Here is an 18665-nt window from a genome sequence, read left to right on the forward strand (position 1 = left end):
CACGGTGGATCAGTAAACAGAAGGATTCCTGTGCCTCTCTCTGCCAGGTTGTCTCTCTCTCTGCAGTGCTGCAGGCAAGAGAGTGTAGGAGAAGTGCAAGTGTCAAACCTCTAAGCACATATATCCCTTAATCCACCCCTCTCTCTCTCTCTCCACCGCCCAGCCTGCCACAACCCCCTCATCACTCCACCCAGAAATCATCCACATGTAGCAGGTTGCAGAGTTGCAAACGTACAGGAGTGGATGTGACTTGATGTTGGAAGAGAAGGGGAGAGGAAGTGAAATCTGGATTCCTGGGGATTTAATTGCATGAATGTTTGAATGATGGAGGGATGGGAATGTTCTCTGCCACTAAACGAACAGCTCATATTTCACTGGATCTATCTAAGGCAGGGAGGAAGTACATTAGCACAGATCGATGGATGATTGGTTATCAGAGTATCTTGCCAAAGGACTTTGAAAATTAGCCAGCTGGCTAACACTGGCACATTTACAGGAATCGTGATTAATGTGTGTTGTCCTTACATAAAAATAAACGGGCAGATTACAATCAGGAGAGCAGGTAGAATATGCTGCGGGGTGATGAGGGCTGGGTACTAATAACGTGTCAGTGTTTTGATAAGAAACCTCATTTGAACTGTTCTGGATGTCCTCATGTTCTGGGGAGGACAGAGCGTCAGAGGCATTTTAAAACTGCTTAAATACTCATTTACAAGTATTTAACACTTAAAGTCGATCAGTGACTTGAACAAGACCTTCACGTCTACATGTCAGAAATCAACTTCTGACTAGTGCAGTGTCCGTTCTTAACAGAACAGGCTCCCAATATACTGTAAGAGAGCGTTTTATATATAGTCAATATAGAATAAAGTTAGAAAACATTGCATTCATCCCGCCTGGTTTATGTGCTATGGATCGTACAGTCAATGTTTTTTCATAACATTAAATTGATTTAGCCTTACTACTGTTCATGCACGTCCACGTTTTCAGAGGCCTGTTAAGATCTGTTTAAGATTCAGCTCGGTCAACAGACTGCCAGTCAGCAAGCAGCCCCACCCCCACTTGCTGCTACAGAGCGCTGGTTGCCTGTTTATTCTAATTTTAATATTGAACATGTTGCGTATCCAAATCACACCAAATTCAACACTGCACTTCTCTGGGCTCATAACAATACAAAAGTGCAAGGACGAAAAGATGAATGGTTCCCGAGATAAATATATATACAGTATATGGACAGACAGACATTATCATGATGGGTGGGGAATTCTAAAGACTGTCCCTGGCCCTGCTGGCTCAACCCACAGAAGCTATACTACAATGATATCAGACATTTAAAAAAGAGCTTTCCTGGGCTCTTAAAGTTTTTTTATATATTAAAAATTCAACAGTTATAAACAGTGCAACATCAAAATGTTCTTTTGTAGTTTGAGTTGTTATGAGTTCAGTCATCTCTGTGATGGTGGTCTGTGGGTAAGATGCCTTGTTCCACTGGGACTAACTGGCAAAAAAGTCTGACTCACTGTGCTACATTCAGCTCTATTAATATATCATGATTTTACCATGCAGGGAAGGTCCGATGAAAAAGACACCAGCCATTTGCATTATGGGATGTGTAGGATCCAGCATTTTGCTACTTGGCCAACACTGGGGAATTTGTGTGAATGAATATAAGAAAAGGACTGAGTTTTTAGTGTTCTGGCCTGTGTTTATTGGATGTTTTCACTCAAAGTTAATACTCCAGCAATCTCACTGGCTATCGACTGACAACAAATTAACCTCTAGGGGCAACGGACAATATTTAAGGCCTTTCCGTGTCGCTGCCCAGACACGTCTCCTTCGTCTGTTACCAGTCCAACTAGTTTCTTTTATCACGAGAGTCGAATGTTTCTCCACACAAAACCCAGACAGTGATTCTTTTTGTAGGTGTTTTAGGTCCAGAAGACATTTTGGTTAATCTCAGTGAACAGCTATCTGCACGAATAAATTACCAAACCGATAGCCGATACGTTTTGGTCAATGTGTTCCTCCTTTGTTGCTCTCCACGTGGACTATTTAGATAAATAAAAAAACACTATTTTAGAAATCTCAAACATGATCTTGAACATTGATCCCAATCCAAAATTCCAACATTGACAGATGATCCCGATGAGCAAATCATATGTTTTAAAAGCAGTAGTTTATAAAGTAACCGAGTAAAGAAATCTTTCTCCTTCTGAGAGTCTGTGGTAAGGGAAGCATTAATTGTAAGCATTAAACTTTATTACGGTTGTCGGTCAGTCTGTGACGCTTGAGACCAAATACAATAATGAGAAAGGAAACAACATCCAGTGCTGATGAACCCCAGGGGCGGCGTTCTTTCGGAGTTTCGATTCTTTACTTCTTGTGCACTGAGAGGCGTCCATGCCCGACCGCAGAATTTAATTAGAGTGAATAAGGTGAATCTTTGCTCCCATAAGTGAGGATGGGACACTCTTAATTGCAGCCCTACTTTGTAATTTAGGCTGATAAGATGGGAGATACCTTCAGTGGAGAAGGTCGCGATGAGGGCGAGAAAACAATCTGCAGGAGACGGAATTTGCATTTGAAAAGTGAGGTGGTGCGGAGTGAACTGTACTCACACACTCTCACATCAACACAGAAACGCTTTCCACAATCCAGTTGGCTGAACGCTACACACTTAGAGTCGACGTTCATTTTTAAGAACTGAATGCAGCATGCTCACACACACACACACCCACCCACACACACGCATAGAGAAGATAAACAGGCTAATCAGCATGGAGGGCATGACTTTGGACTTGTTTGTTTTGTATGCATAACGGATGATGAGTATTCAGCGACGTGTTATTCAGACATGTAAACTGCCATGTTTCCTATGAGCGGAAACGTTGTGTTTGTGTAAACATCTCTCAAGTGGGAAAATATGCCTTTTTATTTTCACAGGAATTTCAGAAATTGAGTTAAATGGAAATAAATAAAGCGATACTTTGGCTTTAGATAGGTTTCAGTCGCTCTCGGCGAGCAGTTCCATGGTCAAGCAGTGCGAATAAGAAGCAGTCAGCCTCTGATCCTGCCTTTATTACACACTCGAGGACTCATTTCACACAAAGCCGAACATGATGGAAGGTCAGGAGGAGGGACACGTGCTGCTCCTTTTTGACACTGATGTGCATCGTGGTGAGAGTGTTTTCTCTTACAGACAAACAGTCTTTTGTAAAATCCACATGAAACCATCAAAATACCCCCACCAGTGAGAGGATGGGGGGGGGGCCTGTAGTGAAGGTTTACATCACAGACCGTGCATCACAGAACCTGGACAAACGGTGCGACTTTAGAAACGTTGTTGTTGAATCCCACCGCACATTTTTACGAGAGTAAGTCGCCTGAGATGTGAAGCCGATGCTCACAATTCAAGTGTTCATACTGTCCCCTCATACTGTCCCCTCTAATCGTCCGACGAGCAGTCAGGGAGCCTCTGATCTCTCCTCACACCCCCCCTCCTCTATACTGAACAACAAACAATGTATGAAAAATCGGAAAATCAGTCCAACTCTCAAATGATTCTCGTAACATCGAAATCGGGCTCAAAACGCACAGTGCAGGCCCGGCTTAGCTATAGCTGGGGCCACAGGTAACCTTTAAAAGGCTGAAGAAGTGCGACTGTTCCAGGAGTGATGCTATTCCAATGCATTATGAGAACTGTGGGTATACTGGTTAACTCCCAGTGCAGTGCATCTTCAAGAGGTCTGGCACACAATGTCTGAATAGTGGTGAGGTTGAAGGGTCCACTTTGAATTTGCAGTGACATTACTTTATGCTCTCGTGTTTAATACATGTCAATGATAATTAATCACAGACTGTAATGATGATCCAGATGTGAATAACTCCAGCTGTTACAACGTGCCTTCGGACAGCAGCTTCTTGCTCAGTCCCTGTATATAATAATTAGTCATTGTTCAGTGTTTTCCCTGATGGCCCATGTTTATAGATTTAGCAGAATGTGAATCAGTCTTCCAGTTTCCCAAAATGCCGAGGTGATAAAGGTCAGACAGAAAATGACGATAATCACAGAGCTATTATGGCTGGAACACACAAACGGACAAAGTTGGAATAATGTCGAAGTGAACAAAGGTGGCCTTGTTTTAACATTTATTTACAACAATTATATGTCACACACAATGATAGGCTGAACTAAGAGAAGTATTCCAGTGTGGTGGCACAGAGGCAAAAGAAAAATGTTTTCAAAGCAGTAGAAATAAATAAATGATAAGTGTAAAGTATGAGACCAGTTCTGGCTGATCACATCCCCGGAGTCCTGGAGAAGCTCATCTCAGCCGTCAAAACCAACCCTGAGGTCTTCAGCCCACTAACACAGACGTCTTATTCAAATTCTCTTTCCACCGATATTATATTTACGTTGTGATATTCTGTAAATGAATCAACTAAATACACGACACTATGGTTCAACACTTAAAAGTGTGACAATGGTGTTAGCGTCTGGCTACATCACAAAGTCCCACACTTAATCTGAATGATCAGAACCTGGAAAATGTCCAGATAATTGGGTCTGGACATGTTGCAGAGTTTGGTTTTCACATGTGAAGGACGCAGCAGGAGGGTTCAGGTGAGCGGTGGCGTCGGGGTAGAACATGACAGGACACGACGTACCACTCCCACTGCAGATTAACATGTTCTTGTTTACAGCACCTCAACACCGGGGTCGACCCGTATCGACTAAAGCTCTCGAATCTCGTTGTCTTTCCATCGGCGTCTTCTTTGTGTATGACTTCTGTTTTTTCATCCTGAGATATTTGTATTCTCTGGGTTCTTCTAAGCTTCATCGTGTGTGAGATACATCATCAGCTCTGCCCCTCGCTCCCTGTGAATTTGCTGAAGGTGCTGCTGGAAGCTCAGTGACGTGGTTGCAAAAGGGGGGACACATGCAGTGGCTTTTTTGTTGTAGGTAGTAAAGTTAGCTGGTAGCAGGTTGCTGCTAGACACTAGCTTACTACCTACTATTTAGCTAACTACCAGTAAACAAGCTAATGAGCTTGGCCACTAAGCAAACATTTATAATCATGGCAAATTCAAGGAAACAATCCATTACAACCCATTTCAATCTGACAGTTGACTGAGTCCGTATCGCTTTTATGGAGAAGTTTATAAGTGGGCATCAATGTTTTACGTATTAATAGAATAACGCTCACTGCACCATTGACTCACCTGCTGTTCCTCCAAACAACAGCAGTATCAGACGGGCTTGCTCTTAGTCAGAAGTGTAAGAAAAAAAGAACTACCTACCTAAGAAGTCTAATGACTGTGGGGATTCCAGTGAAATGAACTGATTTCAGTCTACAATGCTGGTGTTGTTAAGCTCTTCTTTTGTCTTTGTCTCTGTACATTTATGAAGTAGATTAATGAGGCCGGGGGACAGTTGATCTGATGTTTGTTTTCAGTATCTTTCTGATAACACCCGTCAGCTGTGTAACCTGCAAACAAAGAATTCTAATCTTCTGAAGAATATTAAAACTTCTTGCACTCTGGAACCTTAAACAAAATGATATTTACAAGTGGTGTAACTCCGGAAGGATTTTGTATTTACAGACATCACGCACAGAGCCCTCCACCCCTCATTCAGACCTATGATGCTGAGGTACATTGGGACTCTAGGCCCCAGCCTGCTGCGGAGTGTCCAGAGCTTTAATGTGCACACTGGGCAGAGTGAACCAAGCCAAGGGAAGCTCTCGTCCAGCACTGTCATCCTGGAACTTGATATTAAGGTAGAAGTCTCCGGTGTAGAGGAAAAGCAGGGCACCCACACAGACGATGCTTTCTTTGGGTTTAACCTGGTGATGGAGAGGAGACACACAGACAGAATCATTAGCGGCCAGCTCACAATCGCACTCTCAGCCAGAGTGAGGCCAACAGGAGAGTAGGTTTGAAACAGGCTGTGGCTTTGATGAAGGCGAATGGACAAATGCAGTTTTTCCTCCTTCACAGAAGAACGATTCTGATAATAACGCAGTTTAAACATTTAGAAATATAGGGAATTCATTCATGTTTTCATCTGCATTTTACACTATCAGCTTTTTTTCAGGCATCATCGGTCTTTTTTCAATCCCCTCCAGCTTGCTCGACGTTCAGGATTGAGAATGTCTTACATTAAAAGGCTCCTGTCTACGATCCCTTCTCTTGTTTGTTCTATTTCATTCAAAGATTTCTTCCATGACCCATGACCAAGCTGGTGTTTGGTGGTTTTAGCCTGTTTTATTAAGGCCGCTCTGCTGTACATTTTATAAAATGTTTCTCTAGTTTGCCACACAGCAACCGGCTCCACTTCATTTTAACTCAGTGAGTTGAAACGTGCTTGAGTTATGTGATCCATCAAAGAGTTCCCAACTGTACGCACATGTTATTTTGTGCACTGAAATTCTGAGAAAACTAAAAGCGATTATATTATTATCATATAATATCACGGCCATATTTTGCATAATAAAATAAAAAACAGTAAATAAACAAAATAAATGGTTAATTCAAAATATTTGTCATTTTAGTCAATATTGGCTTAAATAATTTGTTTTATCATTAGCAACATTTTCTCCATATTTAATACAAAATGAACATATTTGTCAGAAACTGTAACTTCCACCCTGGGTATCCATAAATTGGGGGTAACCATCAATATAATACATTAATAAACACATACAAATGTCCTCATGGCTGTGTAAAACCATAATGTATAATTAATTGTTTGTTTTTGTTTATACTGCTTAAAAAGGCAGAGTCGAGGGACCTAAGGAAAATGCTGCCTTTATATATTGTGTTTTCTCAGGCAGTTCATGATATGTTTCCTCTCCCCTCACCTGTAGTAGCCGACTGTTATTTCCATGGTCAGTGGTAATAGAGCCGTCTTTTATCAAAGCCTAGATATTGCACAGACTTAATAGTTAATAAGTAACGTTGGATACATTTCAGCCAGAACACATGGCCCATTTTAAAGTAACCTAAGACAGCACATCAGAACAAAAATGTGAATTGTTATGTTCTGCTCCTATTTCCTTGACTTTGGACAAGGACTAAGACATAGCTCACATTACCCTCACTGTTAGTACATTTAAAGTGACATCTACTACTGTGGCATGCCTGCATAAACAGCAATTGCTCTTTTTATTCTGACAAGGTTTAAATATAATCCGACGACAACCTGAGGCACTCAGGTTGCATTATGTGATGTAACTGTGTGAAATGTCTTCAGGGAGATTCCAGCCACCACTGACCGTGTCGATGTAGAAGGTGTTGGAGCCGATAAAGGTAACAGCCTCCTCCAGGTCGTAGATTTGAACTCCATTCTGGTAGTCCTGATATGGCACCACAGTCAGAGCCAGGGGTCCTACCAAGTTCTTGCTCAGATTGGTCAGTTTTACCTCCAGGCTTACAGAGTCGCCCACTTTACAGTCGGCAATGACATCGCAGTCACATGGCTTCCCATTCACCAACACATCTGGAAAAAGGACGAGGAGGGGGATTAGCTCTTGTGTCAAACGATTTGTACTAAAATAGAACTCGGAGGAATCTGGCAGGGACGAGAATGAAGACCTTTTCAAACCACCATTCAAAATCTGGTGCCCAGTCATTCACAGAATTCCAGAATCTGTACTTCGTTTGTATTCATCAAAACCTGACCAGACCATTAATGGGCCATCAAACTGTTTCTGGTGGTGGATCAATAGCCTTTGTTTGTCATGAAATACATTTTATTGACATGAGTGGAGAGTGCAGAAGCTGTGGCTATTAAACTGAATTCCCTCCTGTTCATCTCATGCATGAATTATTTCAGTCAAAAAGGGATGAATGAGATTGTTGGAAAAATCCACTATTCTGAAGTACACTCACGTGGCTACGCCCCCCCTCTCTTGTGACTACCAACCAAGAAACATTGAGGGAGTGGCACCCATTGGCCGAGGTGCAGAGCGAGACAGGATGATTTGTGAACTAAAGGCTCCTGTACACTCGTAGCAGGCCGAGGGGAAGACGGACTCCAAATGTGGGTGGTTCAGTTCACGCAGATAATGACTCCTCTGAGAAAAACGGTGGCACACACACACAAACACACTTGCACAAAGCAGTTGTCATACACTTTCTAGTGTTACGCCCATGGCTGGGATAAACACCGGGAGTCAGTCTGATGAAGAAGGGCAACAAAACAGTGTGTGTCATTTAGGGGGAATCTATTGGCAGAAATCAAATATAATATTCATAATTAGGATTTTTTGGGTTTCTAAAAACTTGGGGCAGGCCCCCTCCTGTGGATTCCGCATTGTTGCACTGCCATGTTTCTACAGTAGCCCAGACAGGACAAAGCAAACACTGTCTCCAGACAGTGGGAGTGAGGATCACCACAGCTCCTCATGTTTCCTCAAGCCCCAATAAGTACATCTAGGTTACTACAAATTTCACATTTGAGCTTTTCAAGATTAAAGTAGACAATGGTTGCTTTTGGTTCAACAAAAAGACTGTGTACAAAGATAGATGACATGAAAAAAAGTCAAAGCACACGTTAAATAATTTTAACCAAAGATGGTTTCTATCGTTTTAAGTATTTCTTATTCCACCGATAACACTAAATTCAAGTTCAATCCGACAGCATTCTGATGCAATCTGCTGCAAATGAGAGAACTTAACAACATGTTTTTATTTTCCGAAAGGATATCCAGACAAGGGTTGCATGTTAATGTTAGGAGGACATGAAGTCTCATATTGCTAACAAACCTGTCTGGTCACATATAAAATAATACACCTGAATAACATTGGTCTGATACCCACTTGACCTCATCACCTTATCCAGGCTTGAAAGTTATTGATGTAAGAAATGCCTTTTATCTGCGGATGTATTTTTATTTTTACCAAATATGGAAAGGCTAAGAAGGGTTGGCCATGTGGTTACCTGAATAACACAGGTAACACACACACACACACACACATACATAGCATTTCATAGCCAGTAGCACAGATGCTATAGTGACACCTTAGCCAGTAGTTATATTTAGTTTGTTCAAAGTCTTGTTGCTAGGAGATTATAATTATAGGTATCCTACATTGGTTCTAAAACTGGAAATAAATTATTTCACATTAAAAGCGAACAAGTGGTTAGTCTGCACTCCCACACACATGCAGCTCAGCCACACACACCCACAGCCTGAACACTTGCTACACACTTTGTCTATTTGTGATTGTGTATCAGCACTGAGACAATCAACTGGTATAGATAACATGAACACGAAAAAACAAGCGGTGGGAAGACAAGGTGGCTCGCTCCAAGGAGGATAACTGCAACTGTGTGCACAATTACTTATTTTGAAAGAAAAAATAGGTTTATCCCAGTTGTGGGAAAATTAGCACCGATGAGCTTAGACGACACAAGCTAATACACACATGTTAGACTGCTCACACATTACTAAAACAACCACGAATGAGAGATAAAGGTTCCTGGTCAGGGTTCTCTAAGGGACTTCAACAAACATCTGAAAGGTCAAGACAAACCCCTGCTTTTTAGAAGCATCTGCTGTGTGTTCATGAGCTGAGTGCTGCAGTGTCTCTGTACCCAGGCTCGTTTCTTCACCTCCACAGCCTTCCGGTAAGTAGGTATGTCGGAGGAAGAAGCTTTGCCGAAGGCTGAATGTGCACAGGTTACATCCCCCAAGCTTAGAGAGGGCAACAGGGCTGAATAATCTCAGCAAAATATTGAATCGTTTTCTGATGAAAGGTACGCTTTGAACTCTGACTATACTTATTCAACTGGATAACTCTATTTGTGGTCTACAGAGCATATACAACATATGCCACAAACATATCCTGTGTTTGTATGAATGCAATCTGGCTGCTGAAGTCCTGTAAGTCAAATAAGCCTCAAAAGCGTTTTCTCGCTAAGAAAAACCAGATCAATCAACGCATCGGTTGAAACATTACATTTGATTCGATATTCTTTATAATTATGACATTCATAAATTCAAATCATTGATTTCTGTTGTCGGACAGATATGATAATGACAAACTGGCAATAAAACCTGCCATGTTACCTTTACTTCTGGAACCTTCAATACAGAGATTCTAAGGTAAAAAGCTTAAAACAATGATAATATATGAAGTTTTGGAAGCTTGCAGAGCCTGTAATGACGATGTATTGAAATTAGCTGCGATTTACCTCAAGGGCAGTCACAAGGTAGTCCTCAATGAATTGAGAGAGAGAATGTTGCTAAATTGCCTGTTATATCTTCTGTATAGCACTTTGAACACCTTGTTGTGAGCTGTAAAATAAACCTGCCTTTACTAAATTGCTAAAATAATCATTTACACCTGCTTCTTGACAGAATGGCATTTTTTTCCAATAAGGACAAATAAAGCACTGATTATATCAGTATTTAAATGAAAAAATATAAGTTTCTTAACTGATCGGTCAGATGACGATTTCACAACAGATTGCGAAAGGACAATAGGCATTCAGAGTTTACGAAAAGTGAATGAAGTTGAATGACCATCTTAAGGAGAACCAGGACGATTGTCATATGTGGCAGCCAAATGTAAATCTGGCTAACGAAATGGTGCTTAAAATACTGTAATATTTAATTTAACACAAAACAATTCTTACACTAAATCTGCTTCGCCTAATGACAGCAGAGTAAATTTACTGTTGACAGTTTTGTCATTAAAGCTGTTAAAGCAACGGTCACTTGTTACAGCTCGTAAAGACATTAACGTTAATTATGCAACTCTCAATTAAAACTGCAATCTGAAAAAGGCAATTAAAAACAATCCGTTGCTAAGCCCCGGAGATACTTAGTCCTTGCTGCAAATCTTTTTAAAGGAACAGTTTTCAGCAGTCTTAACACAGACAAGACAGTCAGGGGTTTCTGCAGTTTGATGATGATATTAGCTGGAGGGAGGAGGAAAGGAGGGAGAGCTGGAGAGGAGACGGGAAAATAAAGAGGCAAGTGAGCTGCAGAGAAGCAGTTAAGACAATCAAAGGAATGGTCCTAACAAAAGCGGCCACAAACCACAGGATAGGCAACTGTCAGCGGGAAGGAGGATGAGGATTTGGAGGGAGAAATATCACTGCAACACAAGAAAATACTGCTCTGACAAGTGCGGTGCGAGCAACAGGTACATCACTTGGCAAGTGTGTTTGTAGAGCAATGTGGGGAAGTCTTAATAAAATAGTGTTTGTAAAAAAAAAAGACTCATTCAAGCTCATTTGGAAACTTTCGGTTCACTGTGTTGAGACAGGTTCATCAATAAATTCAGAGAAATGAGAGGTATTCGTCTGTTTATTAATTTCCTGACCATGCTAACGAGCAGCTACATTACTTTCAACATGTTACATAACACGCGAGCTGAGCGTTTATTCAAGCACACATACACACACTCACACGCTCTGACCAGATGCTGCTGCTGCTGGAGTCTGCAGAAGCAAAGCGCTGCGGCAGGCGTCACCACAGCAACCAGGAGAGAGAGAGAGAGAGAGAGAGAGAGAGAGAGAGAGAGAGAGAGAGAGAGAGAGAGAGAGAGATGACACCTCCCTCCCAGCTGAGTATGAAAGCCACAGATCAAACTACTACTCAGAGATTAAAAACGCTGCACCGCCCCTCACCGTTTCACTGTCACCCGTGAGGTGTGAGCGCAGGTGGAGATAAAGATGACGACCGACACTTGCAGATTTTCCTATGTTTACGCGTGTCAGCTCATTAAGATTCACTCACAAAATATTGTGCAACAAGAGGGGGAAGCGTACGGATCAGAAACAGGAAAATATGGATGTCAAGTTTGTCAGACCCTGTACGAAATGAAACGTTTGAAGTGTGTAAAAGGAAATGCTCATTAAAAAAGGGGGATGTTAGTATGCTGCAAAACGCAATTACATCAGAAATATGCTACATTGAACTGGAGCAGGTATATGTGTGTTTCTGTGTGTGCATAAGACAAGTAAAGGTTTTTGGCATATTTAAAATAATAAATAGAAATATACAGTATAACAAAACAAAGTATTTATACAAGTAAAATTCCTACAAAAAGGAGAAGAAGGGTTTATAGGCCTAACCCTGTGCCTTTAAGTATAGAAAAGAACAAAATGAATAAACCTCAAAGAAAAGTAAAAAAAATAAGCTAAATCAAAGGATCTCGAAATTCATCATCCTTAGCCAAACATTTCTGCACCAAACTTCAGATCATTCTGTCCAATAGTTGTTGAGAGATTTCGGTCTGGACCAAGGTGAGTTTTGAGTTATACTGCTGTGATCACTGTCATTAACACGACTACCCTGAGAGAATAAGAGCCCATGGTTAAAGCCGAACTGCAGGTTAACTGTACTTCAGTGGTCTCTTTTCCTCCAGGATGAACATTAACAAAGAGTTGTGCTCTGGCCCAGATGACCAGGTCATCAAGGCTTAACAGCTCATCCCGGCCAGCGGCTGCAAGCCAGGCAGGGTCATTGATGAATGCTCTGATGGAGCCGAAGGATGTGCTTTAAAAGGTTGAGGTGTGCTGCAGTAAGTCTAAAAATAACCTGCCAGCCTCTGATATCCCCCTAAGCCATCTGCCCCCATTATAATTATCCCCACAACAACCACTCACTTGATATCTGTTTTCTTTCCCTTCAACCAATGTTAAAAGATTCCCTCGGTTCTGATGAAAAGAAGTTAGGAAGATATTCAGATGTTATCTCACTCACTTGACAAGAAACATCTCCACATACATCAGTGTAGGTCAGACGGCCTATACATCTAATAGGCTACTAATGTTGACTGCTTTGTAGCAACTTATGGAGTCTGAAAGATGGCAAATTAGCGAAAACAATGAAAGTCTAACTTAAATGTGCAGATTTAATTTACTCACATAGGAGCATACATGGCAAATGTGTGGCCTCTGCCCACAAGGCAATTCAGAAATTCATAAAAAATGTAATAAAAAATAAAAAACAAATAAGAAATGTGAATACAATTTTCATGACATTAAATTAAGTCTGTCAAGGTGAATACAAAATGTAGCTGTTATCTCTGACAAGCATCATGACAAAAAGAAAAGTAGATGCGTAATGTCGCAGTTGTTCCAAGAAACATTGGCAAACTATTCCTTTTGTATTGAATTTAAGAAAAAAGCCAGTGTGCAGAGTTTGCTTTGTGCTTTTAGCGATAAAAAAGGCCAATCTCAAGCATCAATACAATTGGGAACATGCAGCTAAACTGAATGAGTTATATAAACTACTGTATTTCAATCAAGCAGTCTTTGTGAACACAACAAGCAGCTTTTACAAGACAACATTCAGACAGTGTTTGTGGTGACAGCTAATAACTCAAAAGATAGGACCTCATTCAGCAGTAATACCGTGTTGCAGCTGCGAACAACTCGCACTGAACACAAACAAATTGTGTCAATTTGAGCCAAAAATCAAGCTCCAAGGACCTTACCAGCTTCTCAGCTCTCTGCTTTCAAATGTGAGCTCATTTGAAGGTAAATTAAAGCTGTGGCAAGTGCAACTGAAAGAAGCTAACAGTGTTTTTTCCTACTGCAAGAACAAAAGCCTGCTGTGACATCCAAATACGCTGGTGAGTTTGAAAAAACTCCTTCGGGCATTTGGTGAGAGACTTCAGGACGTGAAATATAAACAAAAGGGACTAAATACATTTATTCGGGTGTTTAATGTGGAACCAGCGGATGTGCCTGACAACATGCAATATATCATTATTGAGCTGCAAAAAGCAACAATGAGCTCAAAGCTACAGAATAGCAACCTGCCTCTGCTCGAGTTCTATAAACTTTATGTTCATTTCTGCTAAAACCTGAAAAAAATCAGGAAATCCAGCATTGAGTAGCATCATCATCATCATCACTACCACCTGACATCAGACTCCTCACCCTCTAGCCATTGACATTAGATGTGTGATGTAAGGGTTCAATAATTCAGAAGGGCTCTCAAAGGGTGTTATGCAAACTGAAATGGCCCCTGACACATAGGAAAAAGGAACACCCACCCTACAGGAACCTTACAGATTCTGAGTAATTGCTGTCCATGTGCTTCTTATTTAAATCCAACACTGTGTGTAATTGTTTCACTGTTAGCAGGGACATTTAAAAAGTGCCATCCCAAACAAACAGAACCGCTTGGCGACTATAATATTCAATCAGCAGTGTGCAGCAGCCTGTGGCAGAAAGACAGGGGGTTATGTTGCAGCAACAGTTTATAAGCTACGTAGACTGATGTTGGCTCGTTTCCACACAGGACACCTAACTGAGCTGTGCTGCTTCCAGCCTGAACACACACTCATTGCTGCTCTATAAGTACCAAGGCCACAGGAGCAACAGGATTACTCATCCAAAACATTCAGCATCACTTCTTTTCCCTACTGGTGACTTATGTTTACTCCAAAAAAATACTCCTCTCTCTTTTCACCCTTCATTCGATCGCTTTATTTTTATCTTCAACAACAGTTTACTTGTCTGGCTCACTGTTTGCATGGTCGCGCTCAAGGTTATAATTGTTTAGCGTCCTTGTCCTTTTCTTGCAGCTGCACTGAAACCAGGCTTTTTAAAAGCATGCGACTACTGTGAGGACACAGAGGTTAAGGTGCTTACACACGCTTATTGAGCCATTTAACAATGCGACTTATTGTGACGTGTCAGTCTACGACAAGTGGGAATAGGAGTGCACTCTCCGGTGCTTGAAGAAAAAATCTCGATAGATCTGAAGAGCCTCTCGTATAAGCGAGGAAGAGAAAAAATAATGAATGGATACAAATATAAGTTAACAAAATGACTATGTAGGGGGTGAGGATTGGCTCCTGCTGTCGTAATTGCTCTCGTGGTTAATGCTTAGCTTAATTTTAATGATCACAGTAGAGGAAGCCTACAAATATTCATCTTTGAGACGGACTGCGAGCTGCCAACACCTGCTTTCCGCTCCACGTTCATACTGATAGGTGCCTAGTCTACTTGGTTTATTGCCTCCTAGGGGGGAGTATTTCTTATAGGTCAGGGACACACCATGAGAAAACATGAAAAGCATCACCCACAATGATTATACAATAACATGGGCATGGTTGTACTTCAAACAAAGTCCTCATCGGAATGTCAAACGGCATCTGAAACCCACTCCCCCACATCTTTCTGACTGGAGGAGTGGGCTGTGTTACACAGTTTTTGTGACTTTTGGAAACCGACAATCTAACGCACGCACACACACACACACACACACACACACACACACACACACACACACACACACACACACACACACACACACACACACACACACACACACACACACACACACACACACACACACACACACACAACCAGTAGAAATGATTTGTTTCAATTATTTTAAGTCAGCACCGACACAAGGAGTCAAGGGATCACCAAATCCATCATTTCGAGACCACAAATTTCTGAACCACATTTCAAATTTATTTTCTGAATCGTTTTTTAAAATATTTCACTCTGGACCAAAATGAGTGTTTACCTGTCCATACCTGTGTCTTTCAGTGTTTCAGTCTGTAAACTCTACAAACTGAAGTCCAGCTGCGAGTACCAATACTCACACCATGTTTAGCAATATTTACATCATCCATCTTTTACATTCTAATGTTTATTCAAAAGCTAAATGACCCCTTTAATCACTCCTACTAGCTTTTAACATGCAATCACGTAACTCAGTGTATCATACTGTTTAACAAGCACTTGTGTGTAAAAAGTGGCCACTTAGTCCATATTTGCATTTGGCTTTCTGCCTCTAAAATGGAAGCATTAAATGTCATGCAGATTAGGTTTTACCCACACACAGCTTTTGAAACAATTATTTCTATATCTGACTACATGTTATAGTGAAGAAAGAGAGTAAATAGTGCGGTGACATAGTTTACTCTTTGGCAAACCTGGACATCACCTCGAATGTTTTATTTTCACAGATCTGTGAGTATAGCCTCTTTTAGGTTTAGTATGTTTCCTATTTAGCAACGTCTATTTAACATCTAAAATTCCCAAAATAAAAGAGATTGATAGTGTGGGGAGCACGACTGTGGTGGATGTGTGTCATTACACTTTAATGGCCCCATGCTGAGATGGCATTCTCAGCTTCCTGCAGTCCCCACTCTTCAAATCGGTCTCTTTTTCTGAACTACACTAGACTTTGAATAGTGTGTTCAGAGCTGAGCAGGGACTGTCTATCTCTCAGTAAATGTGCTATTGCACAGCTGCAAAAAGCCATTGGTTAAAAAAAATCAATCTGTGGATGGATTGTTGTGTAATTCCAGGAGTCAAACTCAAACATTTACTTGAAGAGAATTAGCATGAGCTGATGAGCTTGACTTGGACTCAATAGCATCTAGAGGAGGAGAGGAGTTGAGGGTTTGATGTTGAAAGCAGATAATCCTGTACTGAGCTAGAATATTAAAACTGGGTTTGAACTAAAGAACAATGCTTTGTCTCAATGCGATTCCAAATATCTTCCTTTTCACAAGATGACCTCACATCAGCTTTCAGACTCTATCTGGTCTTATGCATTGTTTTGTGCTTGTTAGTTGCCTCTCTCTCACTTGTTGTAAAAAAATCTTGACCCGCTGCCAGATTTAACTGAGTGTAGAGGCAAGCCACAACTCTGAGGTTTAACCTTCACATCACATTTAAGCACAAAGTAAAATCAGATGAAGGGTTGGAAAAAGCCAATTAAGTTACGTGAATGGCACTAAAACATCTCTCTCTCTCGCTGTGTGTGTGTGTGTGTGTGCATGAATGTAATATTTTCATAAATGTCTGTCTGTCTTTTAAACTCATATCCCAAGAAGTGTTCATCTTCTCTACTTCATGCTTAGTATGTGTCTTCTTAAGGGCCCGAGGAAGTGTAGTGTCAAATTTGGTGCGATTCGGAAACGGGATACATTTGATATTAATAAACTTTGATTTAACAGGCGACCAGCACTCAGCCGAGATGATCACAACAACAGCCTGTTTATGACAGCAACAACTGATTCTCCAGTCTGGGGTATTAAGTCAAGCTTCACCGAACTTGCTGCAACCAGCATTACCACAGGCCAAGTATACAGTCCATTCCAGACAGCCATGTTTACAACAGGCACTGCACTAATGCTGATGATAATGTGAAGAAATCAGTATTTTGTTCTAAAAGAGAACGCACCTGATTGAGCTTTGCACTCTCATGAGATCACCAGACTCATGAATGTCGATTTAAAAGAAACGAGAAAAATCATCATTAATTCCTCATAATCTCCTTCCTCTTTAAATCCTGGCACCTAAATTACCCTCAACACAAATCATTCAACAGTTCAGTTTAATGTGAGCTATGCTAGTAGCAACTACTGTAGCCTCTAGTCTCAAGAGGCGGGCTACAGAGGTCTGATAAGCCCACTTCTTTGTAGCTCCACACCCACTGAGTTTTCATTTTCAGACTTGCAGACTTCAGCCCCAACTGGATTGAAGTGATCCCTCTGGAGCCGCAAAATGCAGAAGTTATTTATTTTCATGCAATAAACCCCATGACCCACAAACAGATTTTGAGGTGCCCTTTACAGAATGAAGCATACTTTTTTTGAATATGCAGAGAGTTAAGACAGTAGAAATCCAGCTCTGGTCAGTGATGCTTTTGTTCACATGCCTGAACAGCCAGGTTGGAGTGAATGCTTGAAATTGCTCTGGTCTTATCCTGGTTCAAGCTTCTATTTTTGTACCTGAGGAACCAGCCTTTGAGCTACAACCTGTAACCTCCTCTATAATGTCTCTGAACTGTTTAGTAAAACTGTGGAGTTGTGTTTCTAGTGCAGATGCTTGCATAATATGTCAACTTCAGTTTTGTGGTTGTTGAAGTTCTTTCTTCGTTTTTGGCTGTTTTAGTAGAAATGATGTTTGAGCAGTTGCATCTCAGCAGGTGTCTTTTTCTGTTTATATTCCTGCAGTCAGGACTGAGGCTATGTTTTTTTAACTAGCCACGCTGCAACTTGAAAGCCAGACACACCTAACAACATCAAATCTGCCCAATCTACAGTATCACACATCACAGATAAAGTTAAAGAATCACACTATTGGACCATGAGCTGATGAACTAAAGATTCACTCCCACATCCATAATGGGCATCAAGGGATCAGAGGTTATCTTATCATACAGCACTACAAGAGTAGTGGTTGGATAAAAGGGAAACCAATACAGTCCACTCTGCAGGTTTCTGAGTTCCAACAGGATAAAATCAATGTCTATTGATTTAAAAAATAAATGAATCTGATGTAAAACACAATTCTCATTTAGGTAACATCCCAAAGAGCCAGGCCACAAAATGTTGATATTACCATTAGTTTGACTGAAACACATCACTATCAATGTTTGTATAGGAGCTCCATGGTTCAATAGTATTTCAGAGCTGTAAACTTGTGTGAGAAAATGGACGACTCCACGGCCTTTGCAGTAGTTGGACTAAAGACAGTAATTTGTTCTAAAATAAAATAAAAAACAATTTAAAGTACCCATATTTTGGCCCATGCAATGGGTTTTCATGGTGTTATATTCCAAAGCTTTATCAATTGTAGAATACTGTATGTTTCTGCAGCACCCTTTTCACACTATCTGAAACACTGTGTTTTACTTATTGGCCCGCCTTCCGAAAAGCCAAGT

The 18665-nt window shown here is 40.9% G+C and overlaps 1 protein-coding gene across 2 annotated transcripts in view; it reads right to left on the reverse strand.

Annotated features, from left to right (window-relative positions):
* Positions 1-18665, reverse strand: part of trappc9 (trafficking protein particle complex 9) — a 212507-nt gene that overhangs the window by 9487 nt on the left and 184355 nt on the right. For both annotated transcript variants that reach the window (XM_034599381.1, XM_034599380.1), the window contains 2 exons: positions 7278-7501; positions 4669-5846 (listed from right to left, as the gene is read on the reverse strand). In XM_034599381.1, coding sequence (XP_034455272.1) covers positions 5667-5846; positions 7278-7501 — 404 coding nt within the window. In that variant the 3' untranslated portion in view covers positions 4669-5666. The remainder of the gene's footprint in view (positions 1-4668; positions 5847-7277; positions 7502-18665) is intronic.

Source organism: Hippoglossus hippoglossus, chromosome 11, assembly GCF_009819705.1.
Source record: "Hippoglossus hippoglossus isolate fHipHip1 chromosome 11, fHipHip1.pri, whole genome shotgun sequence".
Lineage (NCBI taxonomy): Eukaryota > Metazoa > Chordata > Actinopteri > Pleuronectiformes > Pleuronectidae > Hippoglossus > Hippoglossus hippoglossus.